Source organism: Corvus hawaiiensis, chromosome 18, assembly GCF_020740725.1.
Source record: "Corvus hawaiiensis isolate bCorHaw1 chromosome 18, bCorHaw1.pri.cur, whole genome shotgun sequence".
Classification (NCBI taxonomy): Eukaryota; Metazoa; Chordata; class Aves; order Passeriformes; family Corvidae; genus Corvus; species Corvus hawaiiensis.
The window spans coordinates 2,419,683-2,443,310 of record NC_063230.1 but is presented as its reverse complement, the minus strand read 5'-3'; the positions used below and the strand labels follow the sequence as shown (position 1 = coordinate 2,443,310).

At 58.3% G+C, this 23,628-nt stretch overlaps 1 protein-coding gene across 8 annotated transcripts in view; it reads right to left on the bottom strand.

The window, feature by feature from the left end:
- Positions 1-862: 862 nt before the first annotated feature.
- OSBP2 (oxysterol binding protein 2) overlaps positions 863-23,628 on the bottom strand; it is a 98,401-nt gene continuing 75,635 nt past the window's right edge. For 5 of the 8 annotated variants that reach the window (XM_048322593.1, XM_048322595.1, XM_048322600.1 and 2 more), the window contains 11 exons: positions 16,067-16,265; positions 13,915-14,035; positions 12,958-13,024; positions 12,453-12,620; positions 9,513-9,758; positions 7,239-7,359; positions 6,433-6,536; positions 6,057-6,152; positions 5,529-5,713; positions 4,381-4,601; positions 863-3,926 (listed from right to left, as the gene is read on the bottom strand). In XM_048322593.1, coding sequence (XP_048178550.1) covers positions 3,784-3,926; positions 4,381-4,601; positions 5,529-5,713; positions 6,057-6,152; positions 6,433-6,536; positions 7,239-7,359; positions 9,513-9,758; positions 12,453-12,620; positions 12,958-13,024; positions 13,915-14,035; positions 16,067-16,265 — 1,671 coding nt within the window. In that variant the 3' untranslated portion in view covers positions 863-3,783. The remainder of the gene's footprint in view (positions 3,927-4,380; positions 4,602-5,528; positions 5,714-6,056; positions 6,153-6,432; positions 6,537-7,238; positions 7,360-9,512; positions 9,759-12,452; positions 12,621-12,957; positions 13,025-13,914; positions 14,036-16,066; positions 16,266-23,628) is intronic. The other 3 variants (XM_048322594.1, XM_048322596.1, XM_048322599.1) reach the window with 1 other exon arrangement.

Genomic DNA, 23,628 nt, shown 5'->3' with positions numbered 1-23,628 from the left:
TCGGCACTGGAGCTGCACCCGGCAGCTGCGGGTCCCCAGTGCCACCGCCGAGCCCAGCGCACAGGGAGGGTCCCGGTGCCGTGGTCCCGACCCCAGCCCCACTCACCTGGGGCCGGCAGAGAGGAGGCAGGAGCGGGCCGGGCAGGGCTGTGTGTCCCTGTCTCCTGGCAACATCCCGCAGGGACCGGTCCCGGCCTGCCCGGATTCCCCACCCGCCTCCGCAGCCCCTGCCCGGACCCTCCTCCAGCTCCCCCGGGCCAGCTCCTGCCCCACACGGCGTCCCCTGGGGCAGCTCCTCCCCACCATCCCCAGGGAATCTCCGTGCCTCGGCAGCTTCCCCTGAGCCACCTCTGCTGCTCCTCATTCCCCGTTCCTCCTCCCCTGGGCCACCATCTTCCCCCTTGGCCAGGCTGCCCGGGGACATCTCCGTCCCGATGATCTCCTCTCCTGGCCCATCTCTCCCTCCCTGGGCAACCCCTTCCTGGTGCTCCTTCAGGCTGTTGCTCCAAGATAAATCTCCTTCCCTGCTCCTGCTTCCCTGCACCTCCTGCCTTGGACAACTTCCCCTGGATCACCTCCCCTCCTGCCCCTCAAACACCTTCCCAAGACCATCTCCTCCCCTTGACAACTTCCCCCCCAGATCCTTCTCGTTCCCTGAACCACCACTTCCCTGGACCTCCCTGTCCTTTGGGCAACCTTCTCCTTTGAGCAACAGTCCCTGGATCTTCTCCTTCCCACACCACCTTCCAGGACCCCTCCCCGTCCCCCCACCCCTTGTCCGTGTCCCCGCTCACACCCAGAGCTCCTCCAGAACCCCCCACCTGCAGCCCCGGGGAGCCAGCGACCGCCTCAGCACCGCGGCTTTTAAAACTCCCGAATCCAAGTTTTATTTCCGTGTAGGAGAAGAGGGATCACTCACAATATATTATTGTTCAAAAAGAAAATACATTCAACAGCATTTACAGTGGAATGACATTAAAATCCTCGAGGAGGAACAGAAGGACCAGGAGATGGTGCTCTGGTTAAGTGCTGCTGAGAAGATGATCTCTGGAAGATGGAGCGATTTTTTTCCATTAGCCTAAAATCCGGGGGATTTCTGGGTTGGGGGTGCTCCTCGTGCTCCCCCGCGCTCCGTGGAGCTGTGCAGGGTCTGTGATGGCGATTCCCAGACGGATGTGGCAATGGGGGCACAGCAGAGGGGACCCCTCGGGGCCCCAGAGCCCAGCAGGACCCTCGGTGCCAGCACTTTGGGAGCAACATCCCGCTCCCTGCTCTCCTCCGCCCGGGAACACCCCCACCCAGCTTGGGAACAGCCTGTGCCAGAGCTTCTCCCCGCTCCAGCTCCCGGGTGACACTTGCATTAACACAGCAGAAAGGAAAGTAAGGCATCCTGAAGAGCTCCATTTCAGCCCATTTTACAGACCCCATCGGGCCTCGCGTGGGGAAAATCCCCGGGACACTTCGGTGCTGCCACAACCCCAGGCAGCGGCATCAGGGATCAGGGTGGAGCATCCTCCCTCTCCCTGGCAGGACACCTGGGGCGGGACACGGGCAGCTCTCCACAGGCTGAATCCCAGGCTGGATCATTTAAGATCAGCTTTCCCGAGCCAGGGCAAAGCTCCAGGAAGGAGTGAACACTCTGGAGCAGCTGCTGCAACACTCGGCACACTGGGAAGCAGCTTGGAGCATCCCACTCCCAGGAATCCCTAGTGCCGCTCCTCAAACCCCAAACACATCATTTCCAGATGGGAATGTCTCTGGAACACCTTTTCCATGCCACAGGAACAAGCTTTGGAGCAAAACGTTGCTTCCCTGCAATGGGAATCATTCCGTCACCATCACCTGAGCTCGGGGACGAGCCAAGGGGAATCGTACTCGTGCTGCAAAAACTCAGACAGACCCTTCTGTCTTCATCATTTTTCATCTATTGTGTACCATAGAAATTTAAGCAAAATAATTTTATATATATTTATATATATATATGTATAAATTAGAAGCAAATAAATAAGATTAAAGGGTGCACTGAGAGCAGCAGGGGCTGCCCCGCACCACGGTGACGCCGTGGGGACTGTACACTGTGGGGTCACAGGGATGGAAGTGCTGGAAGCTGATCAGGAGGAAACTGATGGATGAGGAACCTGATTGCGTAAGTGTCCCGTGTGCAGCCTGGATATTCCAGTTACCGTTGCCTCAAGGTTCGTTATTGCTAATTAACTTCCACGTGGGTGTGACAGCCCCAGAGGCAGGGTCAGTGTGGTTTGATGGAGAGCCGGAGAAGGAGACAGCAAAAATGGGATGCAGCAGGGCCAGTGCAGGTCTCCAGGTGTCCCTGCTACTCCCTGGCCCAGCAGATCCCATCTTTGGGATGCTGCCACCTCCTGCTTCCCCTCGGTGCTCCGGTCCTTGCCCATCACCGACAGTGCTCGCTCCACTTCTGCTGGTGCATCCCGGGCCAGGCAGGGTGATGGCACCCAGGAGGGGAGAGGGGGACGGGAGGTTCCCTGCCCTGACAAACTGGAGCTGCTCCAGGGAGAGCCCAGGATGAGGGAGGAGAGGAATGGGAGCCAGGAGAGGGATGGGAGCCAGGAGAGGGATGGGAGCTGGGAATGGGCACTGGGGTGCAGGGACCCTCCAGACTCCCCATGCCAGGGACTGTGCCAGGCCTGTCTGGCTGAAGGGGGAAGACACTGGGCAGGGAGATGCAGGACCAAGGCTCCATCCCAGCGGCACCACGGCATCTCTCCCCTCCTCTCCCCATGGCATCAATTCCCTCCTCTCCCAGCCGGCATCAGGCACAGCTCAGCAGGGAGACACCCATGGAAAAGCCGGCATCGAGATCCAGCCCTCGTGTGCAGGGAGATGGAGCAGGGACGTGGAGTCGGGAGAGCCACTGGGATACAAACTCCTCCCTGCCTCTGCCCAGCATTCCCAGCCTCGCTGAGGCCATCTCCCCCTTTGGATGTGGTTGCAGGAAAACCAAAGCAAAACCTCACTCAAACCACTCCCACATGATAAAGACAAGCCCAACCTTTGCCTGAACACATCCAACTGCGGGGAAGCGGCTCCAACGCTCTTGAAAAAAACGAAAACAGGGTCAAAAACCCCAAAGTCACCAGCTGAAATATCCTACTTGGTGTTACTGGGATGAGTGGGCACTGTGGAACCACCAAGAGCCTCCGGGATCAAGCGCCGCAGCCCCTGGGGACAGTTTTCCAAGCAGAGTTGTTCGTGTCTGTCTTTGAAGGAAGCCTGAACCAGGAGCAGGATTTGTGTTTTTTAAAAAAATAATTCCATGAAGTCCACACAGAAATAGGGTCTCAAAAAAAAAAAAAAGCAAACCCCAAAGAAAATGGCAAAGAGAAGAGCTCACACAAGCACGGCATTCCCACACCCCGGGCATCTTTGGAAGTTGACGTCTCGGCCGCCGGAGCCAAGGCGCTGGAGGATATAGGCAGCAACTCCTGACAGCAATGAACATCCTCAACCCAACCCAGCTCCACGTGTCCTCGTTCCTAATTAGTCGCTGGAAAAGCCATCATTAAAAAAAATCAAAAAAACCCCCCAAAAAACCCAAAAACCAAAACAAAACAAGAAAAAAAACAAAAACCCCCCCAAAAAAACCAGATGCTATTTATTAGTGCATAAAAAAATAGGTTTGGAATCCCTGTTTGGATCTCTGCATGTATTGACTCTGTGTCGGCCCGGCGGGACGCTGCTGGCGTGTCCTCGCTGTCCCTCGGGCTGTGCCGGTGTCCCAGGGGTGGCCCCAGAGCACTGGGGGGCTCAGAAGATGTCGGGGCACACGCTCCAGTCCTGCCTGTCCTTGGCCTCCCAGTAGCCGCCCTTGTAGACACAGATCAGCTCCCCGGTGACAGCGTCCACCTTGCGCTCGAACCACAGCGGGATGTACCCCTCGTAGTCCTTCCCTGGCCGGGCAGAACGGGGGTCAGGGGGGCTTCTCCACCTGCAATCCCACAGCTCCCACGGCAGCCCCAAGGGCCAGGACTGTCTCTTGGTGCTCCCAGAACTTGGGGGCTGATTTGAGCCCAGCCCTGGGGGGTGATTTGAGCCCAAGCCTGGTGTGGTCACAACGGCCAAGGGAGGACTGGCCTCCAGAGGGACAAAGTGACCGGTGGGACATGATGGCCAGGGACACGATGACCAGCAAGGCAAAGCGGCCGACAGCCCTCCCTGCCAGAGCCCACTGCCCCAAAAACCCACCCAGCCCCCACAGGTGCCCCAAACCCACCCACAAGAGCCCCCCAGAGCCGCCCTCCCCTTGCAGGGTCTGTCCTCCACGCTCATCCCGCAGCACGGGCAGCGCAGTCCCTGCATCCTGAACCATCCTGAACCATCCCAACCCATCCCAGAGCACCTCACCTTCCTCCAGGGCCTCCACGGCCTCAGCCTCCCTGCGCCGGCGCACGGCTCTCTGCTTCTCCTCCAGCCTCTGCTTCTCCACGTTGGCCTCGTCCCAGCGGCCGCTCTCCATGAGCCGCTGGTCGGGGCGCAGCCGGCTGTCCGTGGGCGCCACGCGCTCCTCGGGCTCGTTCAGCGTCAGCGCCAGCTCCGAGAAGAAATACATGTTCTCGGCGTTTTCCCTGAATCCAGAGAGCCTGGTCAGGATGGGGGCTGGGGGATACCTCAGGCACAGCCCCCCAGCCCCACTGATCCACCCCTGCTGTGGCAGCCCTGGGGTGGCAGCAGGGGCAGGGCAGGGCCCGTCCCCTGTGCTGGCACTGCTGGGGCACCTCCAGTGCTGGGGCAGCTCTGGGACCCTCCTGACAAGAGAGACCTGGAGGGGCTGGAGCATGTCCAGGGCAGGGAACGGAGCTGGGAAGGGGCTGGAGCCCCAGGAGCGGCTGAGGGAGCTGGGAAAGGGGCTCAGCCTGGAGCAAAGGAGGCTCAGGGGGGACCTTGTGGCTCTGCACAAGTCCCTGACAGGAGGGGGCAGCCGGGGGGGTCGGGCTCTGCTCGAAGGGAACAGGGGATGGGATGAGAGGAAATGGCCTCAAGTCGCACCACAGCAGTTTTAGATTGGATATTAGGGAAAATTCCTTCCTGGAAAGGGTGGGCAGGTGTTGGAACAGGCTGCTCAGGGCAGTGGTGGAGTCCCCATCCCAAGAGAAAATCCCCAAAGCAGGGACTGTCTCTTGGTGCTCCCAGGGCTCAGAGACCAATTTGAGCCCAGCCTTGCTGTGGTCACCACGGCCAAGGGAGGACTGGCCTCCAGAGGGACAAAGTGACCGGTGGGACATGATGGCCAGGGACACGATGACCAGCAAGGCAAAGCGGCCAACAGCCCTCCCTGCCAGAGCCCACTGCCCCAAAAACCCACCCAGCCCCCACAGGTGCCCCAAACCCGCCCATAAGAGTCCCCAAAACCCTCCCCTTCCAGGGACCCGTTCTCCCACCTCAGAAAAAGCCACTCTGCCCCACAAGTTCCACATGAGCCCCCCCAACCTGCAGGGCCCTCGGCAATCCCATCCCCATCCCAATCCTGTTCCATCCCACCCCAGGGAACTCACGGCAGCGGGTACTTCCTCCACAGGACCTTTGGGGACAGTGTCTGGTAGACAGTTTTCTGCTTGCCCTCGGTGCTGGTGCTGCCGTGGCTGCTGTGGACGATCTTGGAGCACTCCATCTTCTCATCCCACGTGCCAGACATGACGTAGTGGGCTTTGCCATCGGCGTCGCTCACCACCCCCGTCACCTGGCAGGGGGACACGGCTCTGGTGGCATTTGGGAATGCCCAGAGGGACAGCTTCCCCTCCAGGTACCCAGCTGGATGTGGTGCTGTATCTCCTGGGACATCCCTGGCCTTGCAGCAGGGTGTCCAACCCACCAAACCCCTCCCAGGTCTCAGAGCTGCAGCTCCGGCACATCAGAGCCAAACCATGGGACACGGAGGTGCCACCCAGCCCTCCCTGCTGACCCACGTTGGAGGTGCCTGAGCAGTCCCTGGGCCCCGTGCTGGGGCTCATCCCAGCGGAACTGGGAGCCTGGAAGAGCCAGGTCTGACCCCTGAAGGAGCAGGGTCATCGCTGGATACTCACCTTGCGGGGGACATCCCTGGAGAAGTAGCTGTAGGGGGTAAATTTCAGCTGGCATTTATCTTTGGACTTATGGTTAACAATCTCTATTTCACCAGACTGGATAAAAGACACAGAACCACAGCAGGGAGAGACAGAGGAGGCGTTAGTTGGAGTGCAGGCACAAACCACCACCGGGCACAGCAGCACCAGTGGCTGTCCCCCACAGCAGCCACCCCCAGCACCTGCTGGGCTCGGGAGGAGCCATGAGGAGCTCCAGGAAGCAGCTCCCATCCCTGCCAGGGAAGCACAGCCTCCCATCATGGCAGGAGCGTGTGCCCTAGGAGGGCAATGCTCCTCCAGCCCCCCAGAGCCAGGCAGGACCTGTCCCCTCACCCACCTGGTCGATCCAGAGCTTGCCCACGATGATGTTGTGCACAGTGGAGGTGACTTTCCTCCACACATAGTGATTCCCACTGGAGTGGAACTCCAGGTGGATGGCGCCTGTGGAGAGAGGAATGATCTGAGCTCAGCAGGGGCAGATGTGCCCCAGAGCCCACCACCAGCACTGTGCTCATCCTCAGGGCCAGCCCTCTCCCTGAATCCCACAACCAGGTCTGGCTCTGGATTCATCCCTCCCTTAGTCTGCTCCAGGAAGGGAGGTACAAATCCTGCCAGGTCCTCTGCCCTCCGCCAAAAACACTCATTTTAAAAGCAGGACAGAAATGTGCTTCCTGGTTGATTCAAGCACTCTGGGAATGCTGCTCAGCCCAGGGACAGGCAGAAGGAAAATAAAATGCTGAAAGGAGGCAGTTTATTGCACTTGGCTGGCAGGGAGAGGCTTAAAACAGGCAGCAAGTTACTTTAAACACCATGGAAGGGGAAATCAATTCCTGGGCAAGCAGGGTATTTCCAAAGGAAAGGAGCCTCCCTTTGCAGCTGGCATCATTTCCACTTCCAGGGCAGACGTGTTATCATTGGATCACTGGATCAGGAGCACAAATCTGGGCTCCTTAAATTGCCTGGGGTGGAATTCACTGAGCCCCAGGTGAGCCCAAGGAATTCCCAGAGTCCCAGGGGAGCCCAGGGGATTCTCTGAGCCCCAGGTGACTGCAAGCAATTCCTAAAGCCCAAGGACCCAGTTTCTTTAACTCTTGGGTTTTGCATGAGCAGTGCAAGGCAATAACCCCAGAACCCACCACCTACCCAGTGGCATGATGGAGAGGTATTTGCCCCTGAACTTGCTGGAGATGGTGATGTCCTGCCACAACGTCCACCCTCGCCTGGAGTACACGTGGTGGGCAGCTGCCGGGGGGTGGTGGCTCACCTGGGGACAGGAAACACAGCCCGTGAGGACACCGGAGAGCCCCGCTGAGTGCTCGGAGAGGTGACAACTCCACACCAGCTCGGCACTAAGGATGCTCCAGGCCCTGGACACCACATCAGCTTTGGCATTAAGGATGCTCCTGGCCACCACAACCTCGGAGGGACCCAACATGCGGTGCCCTGGTAGCAAGGGGAGACACGCTGGGATCCTGCCAGGATTTGCTAAGGCTCATTCCAAAGCATGATCCATAAAACCTCCACTTGAGCAACCATCGCTGTGAGATCCTGCTGCTCCGTGATCTCGGGACACAGCCCTGCTTTCCTGAGATCCTGGCTGAGAAACATGGACGTGCTGGCACCCCAGTAATCCCAGTGGAACAGCACCTGGGAAACCCCAGAGGACACAGGCCCACAAGTTGTCCAAAACACACAGCAAGAGTTTGGCTTTTCCCTCACCCACACCCCGGGCTGGAAAAGCGGCCACAGCATCCTAAACCCAGAGAGTGACTTGTTAGAGGATGGTGCTCACATCGCCCTGCCCTGGAAAAGCTGCCCAAAACAAAGGTGGGAGCAGGAATATCCCAGGCAGAGGGATCTGCCCTCAGGCAGAGGGATGTGCCCTCAGGCAGGGTCTCAGCTGCTGGCACAGCCTGGCACGCACCGACCCTGGGCCCCGCAGCGCAGCCGGAGCTCCGGGATGATTTCCCTGCTGTAAATACAGGCTGAGCGCCCCGGGCTCTGGATTACACACACGGGCAGGGCCAAGGCCTCGCCATTAAATCCCAGTCAGCAGCAGCAGGAAATCCTATTTGGATAACTGGATTTCAGGCACTGGATTATCACTGCTTGGCTGGGCGCGTTGGCGGGCTGGGAAGCACAGGCAGCATCCACGGAAAATTCAGAGCAGCGGGAAAGGCGTCTGGAATTGGTCAGAAATACCAAATTTGGGTGCAAAGAGAGGAAAACTGGGACCAACCGGAGAAAGTAATTCCAGGCAGGTTATTTATTTGGGAGGGAACAAGGATGGAGGAAGGAGTGTGGTGAAGAGGGGGGTGAAAGAGTGAGAACAGGGATGACAAAGTTTGGGAATGATGCAGTTGGGGTGTCCAGCAGTACTGGACAGGCAGGATTGGGAATAATGTGGTCTGAGGTATCCAGAGGTACCCAACAGGCAGCCCTGGGCTTGGCACCACAGCTGGGATGGGGCTGATAAATCCACCCAGGAGTTCCAAGTGCAGCTCAGGAGGGTCAGGGTGGCTGCTGGCTAAGGGATGGATCCTGGCAAGGAATCATCCACTTCCAATGGCCCAGGCTAAACCAGGTGACAGACCAGGAACTGCTGCCAGGCAAGGGGAGGTGAAGGTGTGACACTGCTGAGGTGGGTGAGCCTGAGCTCTGTGACAGCCACAGGGCTGGGGTGGCTGAGGGATGAGGCCACCTCTGAGCCTGTTCCTGGGAGCAGAGCAGGCAGGGGGCTGCACCAGGGCTCAGGTTGTGGCTGCCATTGTCCCACCTCACTCCAGATGGTCCAGGCTGGGATGGACCATGTGGGGACGTGCAGAGCTGGGTGACATCGGGCACACAGCTCTGGGGAGTGTGGAGGGACAGCAGAGCCAGGAATTCTGGGGATTATCTACTGCAGGACCTTCCTTGTGTCACAAGCACAGGGTCACACTGCCAGGAGACCCCACACAGCCTGTTCCCCATCACTGCCCGGAGCAGCACGGCCAGGAGAGGTGGGATGGGATGGGATGGGATGGGATGGGATGGGATGGGATGGGATGGGATGGGATGGGATGGGATGGGATGGGATGGGATGGGAGGTGACGGGAGGTGCTGTCCTGCCTCAAGCCAGTGCTCCACAGGTGTCCGACAAGTTTGGGCACCCCCTGCCAGGGAGGGCTTTGCCCACACCTGGGTGTCCTGCGAGGAGCTGGTGGCAGAGCCTGGCACTGCTGCAGCAACGGCTCCAAACCTGGGGATGAAGGGCCAAGCTCATCGAGTCCAACCTGTGACCCATCCCCACCTTGTCCTCAGCCCAGAGCACTGAGTGCCACGTCCAGTCCTTCCTTGGACACCTCCAATGCCGGGAGAAGAGCCCAAGGAAGGCTCAGGGAGATGCTGGCTCTCCTCCCACGGAGCCGCAGCCCTCACCTGCTCACAGAGAGATCGGAATCCCAGCTCCTCCAGGCGATCCAGCTCGAAGGTCTCCCCCAGGAGGGGGTTGAATGGCTTTGCAGTGCGGTGGACAGTGGTGGAGTAGGAGGACACGGAGAAGGCGGCCACAAAGCACATCTGCTCCGTGGAGCTCTCGCACTTCACCGCCTTGTCCAGCAGCTCGTGGTACTCCAGGTCCTCCGTGAGCCGCTGCAGCATGGACAGGGGCTCGTTGAAGTTCACCTGGAGGGGAACGAGGCAGGGTTAGGAAAGCAGCAGAGATCCCCAAAAGGCACCACCAAGGCCCAAGGATGGCACATGTGCTCTGCTCCCTGATCTGTGCCAGCCAGCACCAAGGGCTGGGGTGTGGGGGAGCCTGGTTATCAATCAGGGATCACGCCAGGTTATCACCCTGACCCCAAAATGAGCCTCAACAATGAGATCAGCTCCCTGCTGCCTCTCAGCCAGCAGCCCACTGGCCACAGGACAGGGATGTGCTGCTCCCCAGCCTGCCCTCATCGCCTCCTGGGAAAGCCATCCCTGTGCCACACTGACCCAGCTGCCCAGAAAACCTGGAAAAGCCCCATTTTGGGGTCTCCCTGCTCCTGGGACTCCAGTCCCACGACAGCACCCTTATTTTTCGCTCTGAAAATACTGTAATTAAAAAATAATTGAAAGTAAGGCAGAGCCTGGAAATGTCTTCTGCCTTTTTAGTTTCAGCTCAAAACAAAGAAATATATATTAAGAGGAGCAGATGGCTGAAGGATGGGAGAACCACTTCTGTAAACCAAGTTAAATACTTCATAGTAGAAAAAACAAACTCCAGATTCCAGGATTTCGATTTTTTTTTAGATTCTCCACTCAGGGATTTAGCCTGTAAGTGGCAGGGATCTTACAGCATCACAGAAAGAGAAAGCTGGGGACAAAGAGCAGCATGAAAGGGCAAATCACTTGGGATAATTCTTGGGAGAGATGCAGAGAACAAAACCAGCAGCTGCATCCCCAGCACTGCTCAGGCAACAGGGAGCAAAACCCTTCCATGGGGGAAGAAGATGAATCGACCCAAATTCCAAATTCCTACAACCGCTTTCCTCCTTTTCAGTGCTGCAGGTTTGTTCCTTCAGAGGAACACTAAGGAGCTGTTTGCACGAGAGGTTTGTCAGTGCATCACATCCCTGGGAAGGGGATGGACCTCAGAAGACCTCAGAGAAATCTCAGAAATGCTCTTAATTCATCAGGAATCTCCCCCAAAGAATTCCCACGTGCAGCTGAGCTTGTGGGGTGGATCCTGGTGCATCTCTGGCAGGACCTTCCTTCTCATTCCATAGGGACTGTGGGATCCTTCAGGATTTCACAGAATCCCAGAACGGTTTGGGTTGGAGGGACCTTAAATCTCCTCCAGTGCCACCCCCTGCCATGGGCAGGGACACCTTCCACTGTCCCAGGCTGCTCCAAGCCCCAGTGTCCAGCCTGGCCTTGGACACTGCCAGGGATCCAGGGGCAGCCACAGCTGCTCTGGGCACCCTGTGCCAGGGCCTCACCCTGTTCCGTCACAGGGAACAATATTTTCTTATATTTAATCTAAACCTCCTCTCTTCCACACTGCCCTCAGGTTTGGACTCAAGCAGCTCCCAGGATGATTTGATTGATAGAAAAAGTATGAATTTCACATCCTGAGCTTATTCCTGTGCCCATCACGCCCTGATGTGCTGCTGCTGCAGAATTGGATGGTGCTGGGCTGTGCATCCCGGCTGGAAACAGCACAAGGAAGAGACAGCTCATCACTCTCAGCCAGAGCTCTGAGCTCTCACTCTGGCTCTGTCTGAAGAGACAAAACACAACCAATCCAGCATCCCAGCCTCTGGAATGTGCTCCTTCCCCTTTATCCAGCCAAGGATGGACCACGAATAAGGCTCTGTGCAGCCCATGTGAGGGGCTGTTCCACACAGCTCCCCCAGCAAACCCCTTCTGGCCACCACAGGGAGCCTTTGCCCCCAGGGCTGAACCAGCAGCACCCTAAATCCTTGCCCCAGCACCTCCTTCACCAAAAAGCTGCTCTCTGTAAGGAAAATGAGGCTCTCTGAGTCCCTGGGGTGGAACCCAGCCCTGGCTGGTGCAGGTGGGGCTGAGCCCTGAGTGTCCAGCCCCTGGGGAAAACAACAGCAGCAACAAGGTCCCTTCTTCATAAATCCTCAGGGATTCACAGTGTCCTGCTAACTCCATGCCTCTGCAACAGCTGGATTTGCAGAGGACACTCAGGCAATGTCCCCTCTGCTCCAGCTGGCCCTGGAGCAAGGATGTGCTGGAGCCAGTCCAGAGGAGGCCACGGAGGTGCTCCGAGGGCTGGAGCCAGGCTGGGAGAGCTGGAGGTGCTCACCTGGGGAGGAGAAGGCTGCAGGGAAACCTTGGAGCCCCTTCCAGGGCCTAAAGGGGATCCAGGAGAGCTGCAGAGGGACTGGGGACAAGGCATGGAGGGACAGGACCCAGGGAATGGCTTCCCAGTGCCAGAGGACAGAGCTGGATGGGATATTGGGAAGGAATTGTTCCCTGTGAGGGTGGGCAGGCCCTGGCACAGGGTGCCCAGAGCAGCTGTGGCTGCTCCTGGATCCCTGGCAGTGCCCAAGGCCAGGCTGGACACTGGGGCTTGGAGCAGCCTGGGACAGTGGGAGGTGTCCCTGCCCATGGCAGGGGTGGCACTGGATGGGCTTTAAGGTCCCTTCCCACCCAGGCCATTCCACAATTTCAGGGTAAGCATGAGGGCTCTGCCAGCACAGAATCCAGTCCCTGGTGACAATGTCCTGTCCCTGCTCGGGGCTGCTGTGCCACCACAGCACCAGCAGGACCATGCAGAGCTGTACCCCAAACCCTGTGCACAGCCAAGAGCTGCCCAAACCCACCCCCTGTGCCAGCCCTGGTGCCAGGGACACTGCGACTCACGGGCATGGGGATCTTGGAGAGCTCTTTGCCAATGCAGTTCTTCATGATGCTCCAGAGGTTAAGGCTGTAGTTGGGTTTGTCGGGAATGCGACTCCGTCTCCTTTTCCTCGGCAGGAGATCTTTGCCCGTGGACTCATTGTAGCTGCTTTGATTTGAGCTCTCAAAGACCTGTGGAAGCAACAGAAGGACCTCAGGTTTAAGCTGGACCCAACCACACCCAGCAGCTCCCAGGAACAGCAGCCACAGCTCAGAAGACACCTGAGGAGCATCGCTGGAAGCCTGTTCTCCAGGGAAATGAGGTACAATTGCCCCCCAACACCTTCCTGCTTCCCTCAGGAGAATGTTTAGGATGCTGATGACTGCTGACATCTGTCCCCCACCCGTGACTCACAGAGGAACCACGACAGAGCACCTGGACCCAGCTGGAGGGTCCCTTCACAACATCCCCTCTGCCCTGGTTCCACCCCACCAGGACCATCCCTCCCGCTCTGCCCGGCCAACTCACGCTGTCCTCCAGGTTCCAGTCCTCGGGGTGGCCCTCGCTGGCCCCGCTCAGGTTGCTGCCCGAGCGCCTGTGGGAAGGAAACAGAGGCTGGTGAGCACGGGAAAGGGCAGAGCAGGGACAGAACAGCCAGGGCTGGGGCAGCATCACCAGAGCAGCTCCCTGCACCACCCCAGGAGGCTGTCGGGAAAGGAAAGGGGTGACAGAGGCTGGGCACAGGTGTTAGGAGGGGATTCTAAGGATGCTCAGGAGGGGACAGGATGCTCAGCCCCAGCCCTGGGGGCACAGAGATTCTGCTTTTGTCACCAAGCCCAGTGATGTGACCATGGGTCAGACCACAGGTTCCTCCAGCCCAGATGTCCACGGAGGAGTAAGAGCAGGTGACAGCAGACAAAGGGCAGGGCTGGATGGGATATTGGGCAGGAATTGTTCCCTGGGAGGGTGGGCAGGCCCTGGCACAGGGTGCCCAGAGCAGCTGTGGCTGCCCCTGGATCCCTGGCAGTGTCCAAGGCCAGGTTGGACACTGGGGCTTGGAGCAGCCTGGGACAGTGGGAGGTGTCCCTGCCCATGGCAGGGGATGGAATGAGAGGAGCTTTAAGGCCCCTTCCAAGCCCAAACCATTCCATGGTTCTGTGAAGGCAAGGTGCTCCCTGCCTCTGCCCAACACCCCGAGGGATTTCCCTCCAAGTCCCTGCTCCCATCAGCTGAGGGGCAGAGGACTCAGCTCTCCCACAGCACGGGCTGACACCTGCCCTTCCTCACCTGCTCCAATACAACTGGGGCTATCCTCAGCCTTGCTCCAGGAATGCAGGAGCAGCCGCACACAGGATGGACGCCTGGACAGAGGCTGGGAAAGTTTTGGGGGACGTGCCCACAGAGTGACCTCATGGGAGAGGCTGCTGCAGGAAAACCGGCTCTTCCCAGCCCTTCCCACATTCCCAGGCAGGCCGGGGGTGGTACCTGTGGTGCTTGGGGTCCGCGGTTACAGTGATAAAAGCTGGTGCATCCTCCATGGCATCGAAGTACTCCGTCTCCTCATCTTCATCACTGGCCTCTCCTTTGGCAGACTGCACACTCCCTGCTGGCACAGAGGCACAGAAACGCCCCGTGCTGCCGGTCACCTCCGGAGCCCACCGCGCAGGATCTGTCCCCACAGCCCCCACTGTGTCCGAGTCGCAGCCTGACCCCTCCTCTCCACCCACCCCACACCCCGAGGATGCTGTACCGATTTCCAGCTCCTAAAAGTGCCCTGCTCCCCAAGCCAGGCACACCAGGCCACCCTGCCACGCTCGGGAGCACCCCCGAAAATGCCCCGAGGCTGCCTGAGGGTGACACGGGCTCGTCACTCCCGCGCCCCACCCGCGTCTGGTGTGGCTCCACTCCCGCACCGCCCCGTCCGCCGGGAAATCCGGTTTGGATTAAAGCAGGAAAACAAAAAGTCACGTGCTTCAGGTGATGCTCGGAGAGGTTTCCCAGCCCCGCGTTTACAAACATTGCTCTGCTGCGGGGGAAGGATCGATGGCTGCCCAACAGGCGCTGACCGAGCAGTCTCGGTGCAGCTTCCCTGCTCCCCCCACCTCATCCTGGACAATCCCATTCCCTGCCTCATTCCCACACTCTCCACCACCTCAAGCGGATGGATTGTGCCTGTCCCCGCAGCCATTTCCACCCTGCCCTCCCCAGCTGCACCTCAGAATTGTTTAGGCTGGAAAAGCCCTCTGAGAACATCAAGTCCGTCCATTCCCCCAGCACTGCTCAGGCCACCACTGACCCGTGTTCCCAAGCACCACATCCACACGGCTGCTAAAGCCCTCCAGGGATGGGGACAGGGCTGGACAACCCTTTCCATGACGAAATATTCCCCAATATCCCAACTAAACCTCCTTTGAGGCGATAGAGGAACGAGGGCAGTGCCTGGCACCACCATCACCCCCCCTCCAGCAGCCACTGCTCTCTCCCTCGGGTCTGTATTTCCTTTAAAGTGAGACCCAGCACTATGAGCAGTTTTTGCGGCTGTAACTAATGCTTCCCTGGGGGAAGGACATTTGGCAGGAATCTGCAAAGCTGTTAGATCGTATTGCAAACGAGCCCTGGCTGTTCCACTGCCACCCCCCCACGCAGCCAACTCAGCAGCGCCAGGGGACCCTGAGCCTTTTCCCAGTGCCGTGGCTGCCCTCCAGCACCCGGAGATGTGCCCGCCAGTAAGGGTTAAAGCTCCCAAAATAGCCTGGAATAGCAGGGGCGAGCTGGGGACACAGCCCTCTCTCGCATCTGTATCTTGGGGACATCCAAGTCCCTGAGCAAGGACAATTAGGAATAATTATGGTGTAATGGGATCCATTTAAAAAAATACCATGGGGATATAGGGCATTGCCTTGGGCATCCTTCCCATGGCTGGCAGCTCGCTGGGAACAGCCAGGCAGAATGCCCTGGTCCATCCCAGAGGTCCCTGAGCAGCCCGGTCCCATCCCGGGGGTCCCCGAGCAGCCCTGTCCCCTCCCAGGGGTCCCCAAGTGGAACACCCTGGTCCATCCCAGAGGTCCCTGAGCAGCCCTGTGACATCCCAGGAGTCCCTGAGCAGCTCTGTCCCATCCTGGGGGTCCCCGAGTTGAATGCCCTGGTCCATCCTGAAGTTCTTCAGCAGCTCCATCCCATCCTGGGGATCCCCAAGCAGCCCTGTCCCATCCCAAGGGTCCCCGAGCAGCTCCATCCCATCCTGGGGGTCCCTGAGTGGAACACCCTGATCCATCCTGGAGGTCCCATCCCAAGGGTCCCCAAGCAGCCCCATCCCATCCTGGGTGTCCCCAAGCCACCCTCTCCCATCCTGGTCCCAGAACAGCCCTGTCCCATTCCGGGGATCCCCAAGCAGCCCTGTCCCATCCTGGGTGTCTCCAAGCCACCCTGTCCCATCCTGGGGATCCCTGAGCAGCCCTGTCCCATACCAGGGATCCTTGAGCAGCCCTGTCCCCATCCAGGGGATCCCAGAACAGACCTGTCCCATCCCAGGGATCCCAGAGCAGCCCTGTCCCATCCTGAGGATCCCGGAACAGCCCTGTCCCATCCCAGGAATCCCAAGCAGCCCTGTCCCATCCCAGGAATCCCTGGCACTCACCCTTGGCGGTGCTGGAGATGCTGGCGGTGCCCGAGGCCAGGCCGGGCGCCCCGCGGCAGGCGCGCTCCAAGCTGTTGTGCTGCTTGGCTAACTGCTCGATGGTCTCCTCCAGCCGGATCCGCTGCTCCCGCTCATGCTGCAGCAGCCGCTGCCATTTCCGGCTGTGGCTCTCGGCTAAGTCCAGGAAATCGCGGCAGGCCTGTGGCAGGAAGGGACAGCTCAGCTGGGAGGTGTCGTGGTGCACGGCGATCCCGGGGCTGGTTCCCCAACACCTCCCTCCTGCTCCTCTCCCAGAAGCGTGGTTTTACCAGCTCCTGGAGCTTTGCTCAGTCCCCACACCCACAGCCCAGCTCCGGCCCTGCAAAGCTGAACCACCCCCAAGGATGTGGCTGCAACACGGACAACTGTCCATGGCAGCCTGGCCTGCCAGAGCCTGCCCACAGCCTGTCCCTGTCCCCATCCCTGATCCCGCTGTGGTCCTCAGGAGCCCAGGCTGGGCGCTCACAGCCCTCAGCCAAGCCCTGGCTCAAGCAGCACCTCCATCCCCAAATCCAGCAAATAAGGAGAAGGTGGATGGGACAGTGGTCCCCATGGTGACAGACACAGACAGGAGAGGAGAGGAGAGGATCACAGAATCATGGAATGGTTTGGGGTGGAAGGGACCTAAAGATCATCCAGTTTCAATCCCTTGCCATGGGCATGGACACCTTCCAGGGACACTATCCCAGGGTGCTCCAAGCCCTGTCCAACCTGGCCTTGGACACTTCCAGGGATGGGCAACCATAGCTTCTCTGAGCTACTCAAGCCAGGAGCCAGCGATCCCCATGCTCCAAGAAGGCAGAGAGGGAGGATGCCCAGCTCCTCCCCGGAGCTGCACAGCCCAGGACAAGCAGAGGCCCCTGCAACACATCCACCATGGCCAGAACCCCCCATTGCCTCCCCAATGAACCGAGGGGGCCCCCCAGCCGTGGGGACCCCACGGGTGCGCTGGGCACAGGGAAGGAGGGCTCAGGGATGCTCCAAGTGAAGCCTTGCAGTACACACAGCATCCCCATCTGGGCCACCGGGCAGGGGACAGCTGGGACACCACAACCCACGCTGGCAGGAGAACCCCTTGGCACTAAACCCTCCCCCAAAGCCCCCCAGGACTGGCATCACCCAGCCCCGGCTGCGCCGCATTCCCGGCGGGAGATTTCCGTGAGCAGGACATCTGCTCAGGGCCGGTGTCCCACACTGCCTCATCCCAGACAATGGTCTCACAGGACAGCCTGGCCCTCACAGCTCTATTTTTAGGTTATTTTCCATCTTGGATGAAACCCTGAGTTCCCGTGGCCTCGCTGCTTCCTTTGCCATCAGCGCCACGTGCAGCAGAGCACGGAGGCAGAGCTGCTCCTCCCAGCCCAAATCTCTGCAAGATGCGACACACTGAACTTCTTATGTTTCAAAGTAGGAAAATAGGATTTTTATGGAAATTCTCCAGGAGCTGGCAACGGGCAACACGAAGAGAAATTAACTGTGCTTATGCAGCTCCTTGTCATACCAAGGAATTCCAATGGATAAAGGCTGGCTGAAAAACTCAAACCTATTCCAAAGTACTACAACCAGAGTCTGGATGTCTGACAGACTTCCAACATTCCCAGAACTTGCTTGTTTTCCATGTTTCCAGCTATTTGGGTTCCACAGATCATCTATCCAGCTCTTGGCAGGTTACTCAGCATTTGGGCTGCAGGTGGCACCTGAGGATCGAGGTAACTCCTGGTCAAGTAGCAGGTTCAGGGTTTCAGCTTCCATGACTTGCTCTGATTTTACCAGGATTTGTCCAAGAAAAGCTCTAATTAATCAGTTCTTCATCAAACCTTTCCTTTGGATAGGAGCAGGATTTGAGACTCATTCAGGGAAAGTTTTTCCTTTAAGGTTTTGCTTCACATACACTTGGAACGTGGAAGGACCAGACCCTACGTGTGCCCCCTCTATCCCCCCTTTGCTGCTTTTCCAACTGAAGGCAGGGAGAGCCAAGTCCTGTCCCGCCAAATTCCTGGCTGTGCTCCCATCCTATATGAGATCAAAACCGGGATCAGTTTTGGGACCCTCCTGACAAGAGAGACCTGGAGGGGCTGGAGCGTGTCCAGGGAAGGGAACGGAGCTGGGAAGGGGCTGGAGCCCCAGGAGCGGCTGAGGGAGCTGGGAAAGGGGCTCAGCCTGGAGCAAAGGAGGCTCAGGGGGGACCTTGTGGCTCTGCACAAGTCCCTGACAGGAGGGGGCAGCCGGGGGGGTCGGGCTCTGCTCGCAGGGAACAGGGACAGGAGGAGAGGGAACGGCCTCAGGCTGGGCTGGGGAGGGGCAGGGTGGATGTTGGGAACATTTCTTCGTGGAAAGGACTTTCCAGCCCTGGCACAGCTGCCCAGGGAGGTGGTGGATCCCCATCCCCAGAGGGATTTAACAGCCCTGTGGATGTGGCACTGGGGGACAGGGGTCAGTGGTGGCCCAAGCAGCACAGGGTAATAGTTGGACTCGATGCTCTCAGAGGGCCAGACCAGACCTCACATTCTCAGGGCCGTGTTTTCACCTCCTCCTCTGGAAACAACTCAGCTTCTCCCCACCCCAAAATCCTTCTGGGAGCCACCCACGACCCAAAGCCCACGAGGACCCTGCCCTGGCCCTTCCAGGGACACCGCCCTGGGCCAGCTGCTGGCTCTGTGTGTCCCACGGATGCACTGGGCTAAGAGGATGAAACCAGGGCAAGTAATGGGATATGGCCCTGACCTTCCCATCCCAGCCAAGCTCATTATCTGCTCCAAAGGCCCAGCTCCACAGGCAGCATGCACAGGAATGCCCAGTTTGGCAGCGAGGGTGGGAAGTGCCAGCTGCTCCCAGCTCAGGGGCTGAGCGCTTTAAAACGAGATCACCTGTAATTATCCTACTGCAATTAACCAGGGGCTGGAAGGTGGAACAGGGAATTAGGGGGAAAGGAGGTAATTACAGAGGAGCCACGGGGAGGCAAGGCTGGGAGCTGGGAGGAGAAATTGCTCCAGCAGCTGATGGGAGTCAACATCCTAATAAAAACCAGCAGGTAACACCTCAGAATGTCCCATCCCAAAGCTTCATAGAGGATTCCATGCTGCATCCCAAAGGGAAATCTGCACCAACAGGCTTCATTTACAGCCAGATAAAAAATATCCAAGTGATGGAGAATGGCTGTCAGCATTGCAGAGCGTGGGGAGGCTTTGGGGAGATAAGCAGGATGGTCCTCACGAGGCCACAGATCCCACCATGGGCTGTGGAGCTTCCATGGAGCAGGTCAGGACAATGCACGGTCTAGGCTGCATCCCACAATGGTGTCCATGTGGATTTAGGAGCTGGCTGGGATCCATGCAGGGATTATTCCTTAGATTTTGAAGGCTGTAGGGCCCCTCTCTGCTGCCTCTTCCTCTGTAATTCAGACAATGGCTTGATCCAAACCCGGATCAAAGGATCTGGATCAACCCAAACAAGGATGATGTTTGCTCCTTGGGAGAGAAGCGATGCCAGGGGTGGAGAGGGGAGAATATCCTGCAAGAGGGATCTGCCAAGCTCAATTTCCAGTGGCAGCCAAGCAAATTAAAGTGATTAATTTGGGTTTACACTTCCTACAGTCAGACAGCACCATTCCTCAGGGATGCTCCATGGAGGGGGGAGCAGCACCAAACAGGGATATGGGGATATTTTTTCACAGTCTCTGTCAACTGAGCTCAGTCCTGAGCCAAAACTCATCCCTATGTGGAACAAGGGCTGCAGGACACTGGGGTGAGGATCTCAGACACAAATATCCCAGCTTATCACTCATTCCCGGCATTAATCCCCTGCTTTGGTGTTCCCAAGGTACAAACAATCCCAGCCACTGAGCAGGAGCAACACCTCAAAATCCAGCTTAGAAAATCCTCATGGAGAGGTGGCTAAATTTAGTTCCAGCTGAACTTGCTCGGGGGTGTAAGCAAGACTCTGCCACGAATCCACGTGAGGCTGGCACAGGGACACAGGACAGCGGGAAGAGGCTCCTTGAGGAACGCACTCGAAGGAGAGCACAGAGCCCAGGCTGAAGGATGAAAGCGCAGGCCAAGTGAATCCTGAGTGAGCTGTAGGGCTGACGTGTCGAGGCCATGAAGGTGCAGCCTCGGGAGGCACCACCCTCCTCAAAGCTCTCCCAGGATCCCCCTCTGGAGAGCGGAGAAGAGGAATGGGCAGAGGATGCTGTGCCCATCCCCACGTGCTCCTCATCCCATCAGGAGCCTGGGTTTATCCTTCACAGCATCCAAAGTGCAGCCTCCCACTCACAGAGGGACAGCAGATGACAGAACATGACCTGGATTTTGCCCCAGGGCCAGAGCTGCATCAAATCCCAAAGTCCGGAAGGCTGTTCTGCCTCAGCACCATCCCGGCACAGACGGGGTTGGAGAGCAGCAGCCAGGCTGACAGGGCATCAGTGACCAGAGAGAAAAGCAAGTTCCATCCATGTGCAGTCCCAGATCCCAGGGAACCCCAGTGTTACCTGCAACCACGTGGCAGGAGGGACAGAGGTGGTTTCTCCTCCTCTCCGCGGCTGGAAAAAGTTGTGGCAGGTCCTAATCCAGCGCTGGCCAATGGAACTGTAAATCCCAGCCAAGACAAGGAGCCACAGCCAAGGTGGCCAAAAGAAATGGAAAAATACCACCGAGGCTCCTGCAAATTCCCGTGGAGGAAGAGGCAAAGCGCCATCGAGATCCTCCTGGGGAGCAGGAGGTGAGACTTGGTGCCATCAGCTCTGTGCTCCCTCCGGTGCCCAGCAGCCGCTTCGCCAAGGGCACATTTAGCACCTTTCACACATTTGTCACGGCAAATATCCCGATTTCACAGCTTGTTGCTGGCTAATGGGAACGTCGTCAGCAGCCCTGGGATTATTCATGCAGCAGAAAACGATCACCCGAGGTCGACCACGTCCTGCCAAGGTGGTGGTGTCACACACCCGCGGGGATCTGTGCTTCCTCAGTGGAGCAAACAGTCAAAATCCGATGGAAGGAACAAAGAGATGAGGTTAATTAGCTTGAAAGGGTAAATGATCACAGCAAGGCCTGCCAGACTTCATAGAATCACTGAATGGTTTGGCTGGAAGGGACGGACCTTAAAGCTCATTTTGTCTCATCCTCCCCTACCATGGGCAGGGACACCTCCCACTGTCCCAGGCTGCTCCAAGCCCCAATGTCCAGCCTGGCCTTGGACACTGCCAGGGATCCAGGAGCAGCCACAGCTGCTCTGGGCACCCTGTCCCAGGGCCTGCCCACCCTCCCAGGGAACAATTTCTGCCTGGGGTCACCACAGGGTGACAACCTCTGGGGCAGCCCCAGCACAGCTGAGCATTCCCAGTCTCCAGCACAACGCCAATGGATGCCGAGGGAATGCACTCACTCCTGCAATCCCACCTGCACCAGCATCCCGGAGGATCAGCCCCACAAACCCAACCTCTGGGCAGGAAGAATCCAGCAGGGAAGTGCCTGCTGTCGTGGGACCAACACCTCCCGCTCCTCAAAGCACAGGACAAGGACCACTTCATGGCCCACAAGCGACACGAGAGGAGGCAACTGCCAGATGCGCTCAATCATCTCCTCTTCTTGGGTGAATGACAGAGCAGGAGCCGTCAGGGACAGAGCTCTGCCGTTCCGAGTGCCCGGGAGATAAGTGCTCCCTTCCTTCCTGGAGTCATCAAAAGCCTGGGACACAGCTGGCTGCTGCTTGCTGCAAAACAGCCCCCGGAGGGAAGGGCGACTGCGGAGCTTCTGTTTGGCTCTGAACACAGCGAGGCACAGCACGAAACCAGAGAATCACAGCACCACGGGCTGGGTGGGAAGGGACCTTGGAGCTCATCCCGTTCCACCCCCTCCAAGGGCAGGGACACCTTCTATTAGGTTGCTCTGAGCCCTGTCCAGCCTTGAGCACTTCCAGGGATGGGGCTGAAGCCATTTGGGTTCAGAGCAGTGAGACAGAGTCACAATCTGCCACTGCACCCAGAGAGGGTTAATTTGTCCCTCCTCCCCCCAGAAACACTCTGAGCAGCAAGCAAAGGGGAAACACAAGGACAGAGCCAACCTGAATCCCAAATCATCCCACACACAGTCAGATGGCAACGAGACATGGTCTGGAGTGTGGTCATCTGCTCGACAGCGATGGCACCCACAGCCGTGCTGGGGCCCGAGGCCAGGCTGCTGCTCAGCACCACATCAACACAGCCTGCTTAAATAACAGCAAATCTGTCCCAAATCCTTGCAGTGACCCCCAGCCAGCAGCCCGGCTGTCTGAAGCAGGATGCAGGAACACCAGGAACTGCTCCTCCCTGGGGCAGGGCTGGTGGGGAGAACTGGGCTGAGCCTCAGCATGTCGTGACACCCTGAGAAACCAAGGTGACATTGCATAAACCCTGTGAGTTCAACACAAAATCATCCCACTCCCTCTGCATCCAGGGAAAACAGGTGCTACAAAAATGCACGGACATGGAAAAGATCCCAAGTGCTCCAACAGGAAGTCGGAAGACACTGGAGCAGGCTCCAGCCCACCCCTTGGTGCCACTGTCAGCAACTCAGCCAGACCCCCAGTGCTTGAACAAGGTGCTCCCAAAATCCCTGACGGTCCCATTCCACGTGGCACTTTATGAGCTTGCTTTTCTCTGGGGACCATGGATTCCCTGGGAGTCAGAGATGTCCACGATGGAGATGCCCAAGACAGAGAAGTCCAAGATGGAGAAGTCCAGGATGGGTATGTCCAAAACAGAGACATCCACACTGTGCTGGGGTCAGATCTTGCCTCCTGGTTGTATCTCTGGGAATTTTTCCACCCTATCTTGTTATTTTGGGCCATCTGCTTAAAAGCATGGACACACCGGTGTTCCAACCAGACCCACCCTGCCCAAGGGTTCCTCAGAGCCGAGCTCATCCCACAGCTCATCCCAAAGCTGCAGGGCCAGCACAGCATCCAGACCCCGCCTGCAGCGCCGCTGTCAGCGCCGTGGAATCCACCCCATGCAATGAAGAGGGGATTAGTGGGAAACAGTGGCAAATCCACCGGGCTGGCTGTGCTAAGAGGCTCTAATCCCAACCCCACGCAGCCTCCATGGACGAGGAATCAGGGACTGATCCGGAATCAGCGGCACTTGGCAGGAGAGGAGGACGTGTTCAGTGTGGTTCTGGGAACAGGAATGAGCCAACGCTGCCCACGGGTTACAGACCAAGGCAATGCCAGCCCGGAGCTGCACCACAGGAAGGATTTGGGTCTGGTTTCTGGTGGAAAAACAACTAAGGGATTTGCTGGATACCCCGGGCTGCCGGCAGTACCGACCCGTCCATCCCAAACCTCACTGAGCAGCACCCAGCAGCCTCCACTGGCCATGCCAGAGGGTGCCAAGGACATGCTGGGACCCCTCTGGGAGCTGAGACTGTGCTGGGAGCTCCTGCTGCAGAGTGGCCACCCCAGAACTGTGTCCCTGCAGGGCTTCCCTGCTCTCCTCCAGCCATGAACATGTCTCAGGCTTGTCCTGGTGCTCTCACCTGCCTGCACAGCAG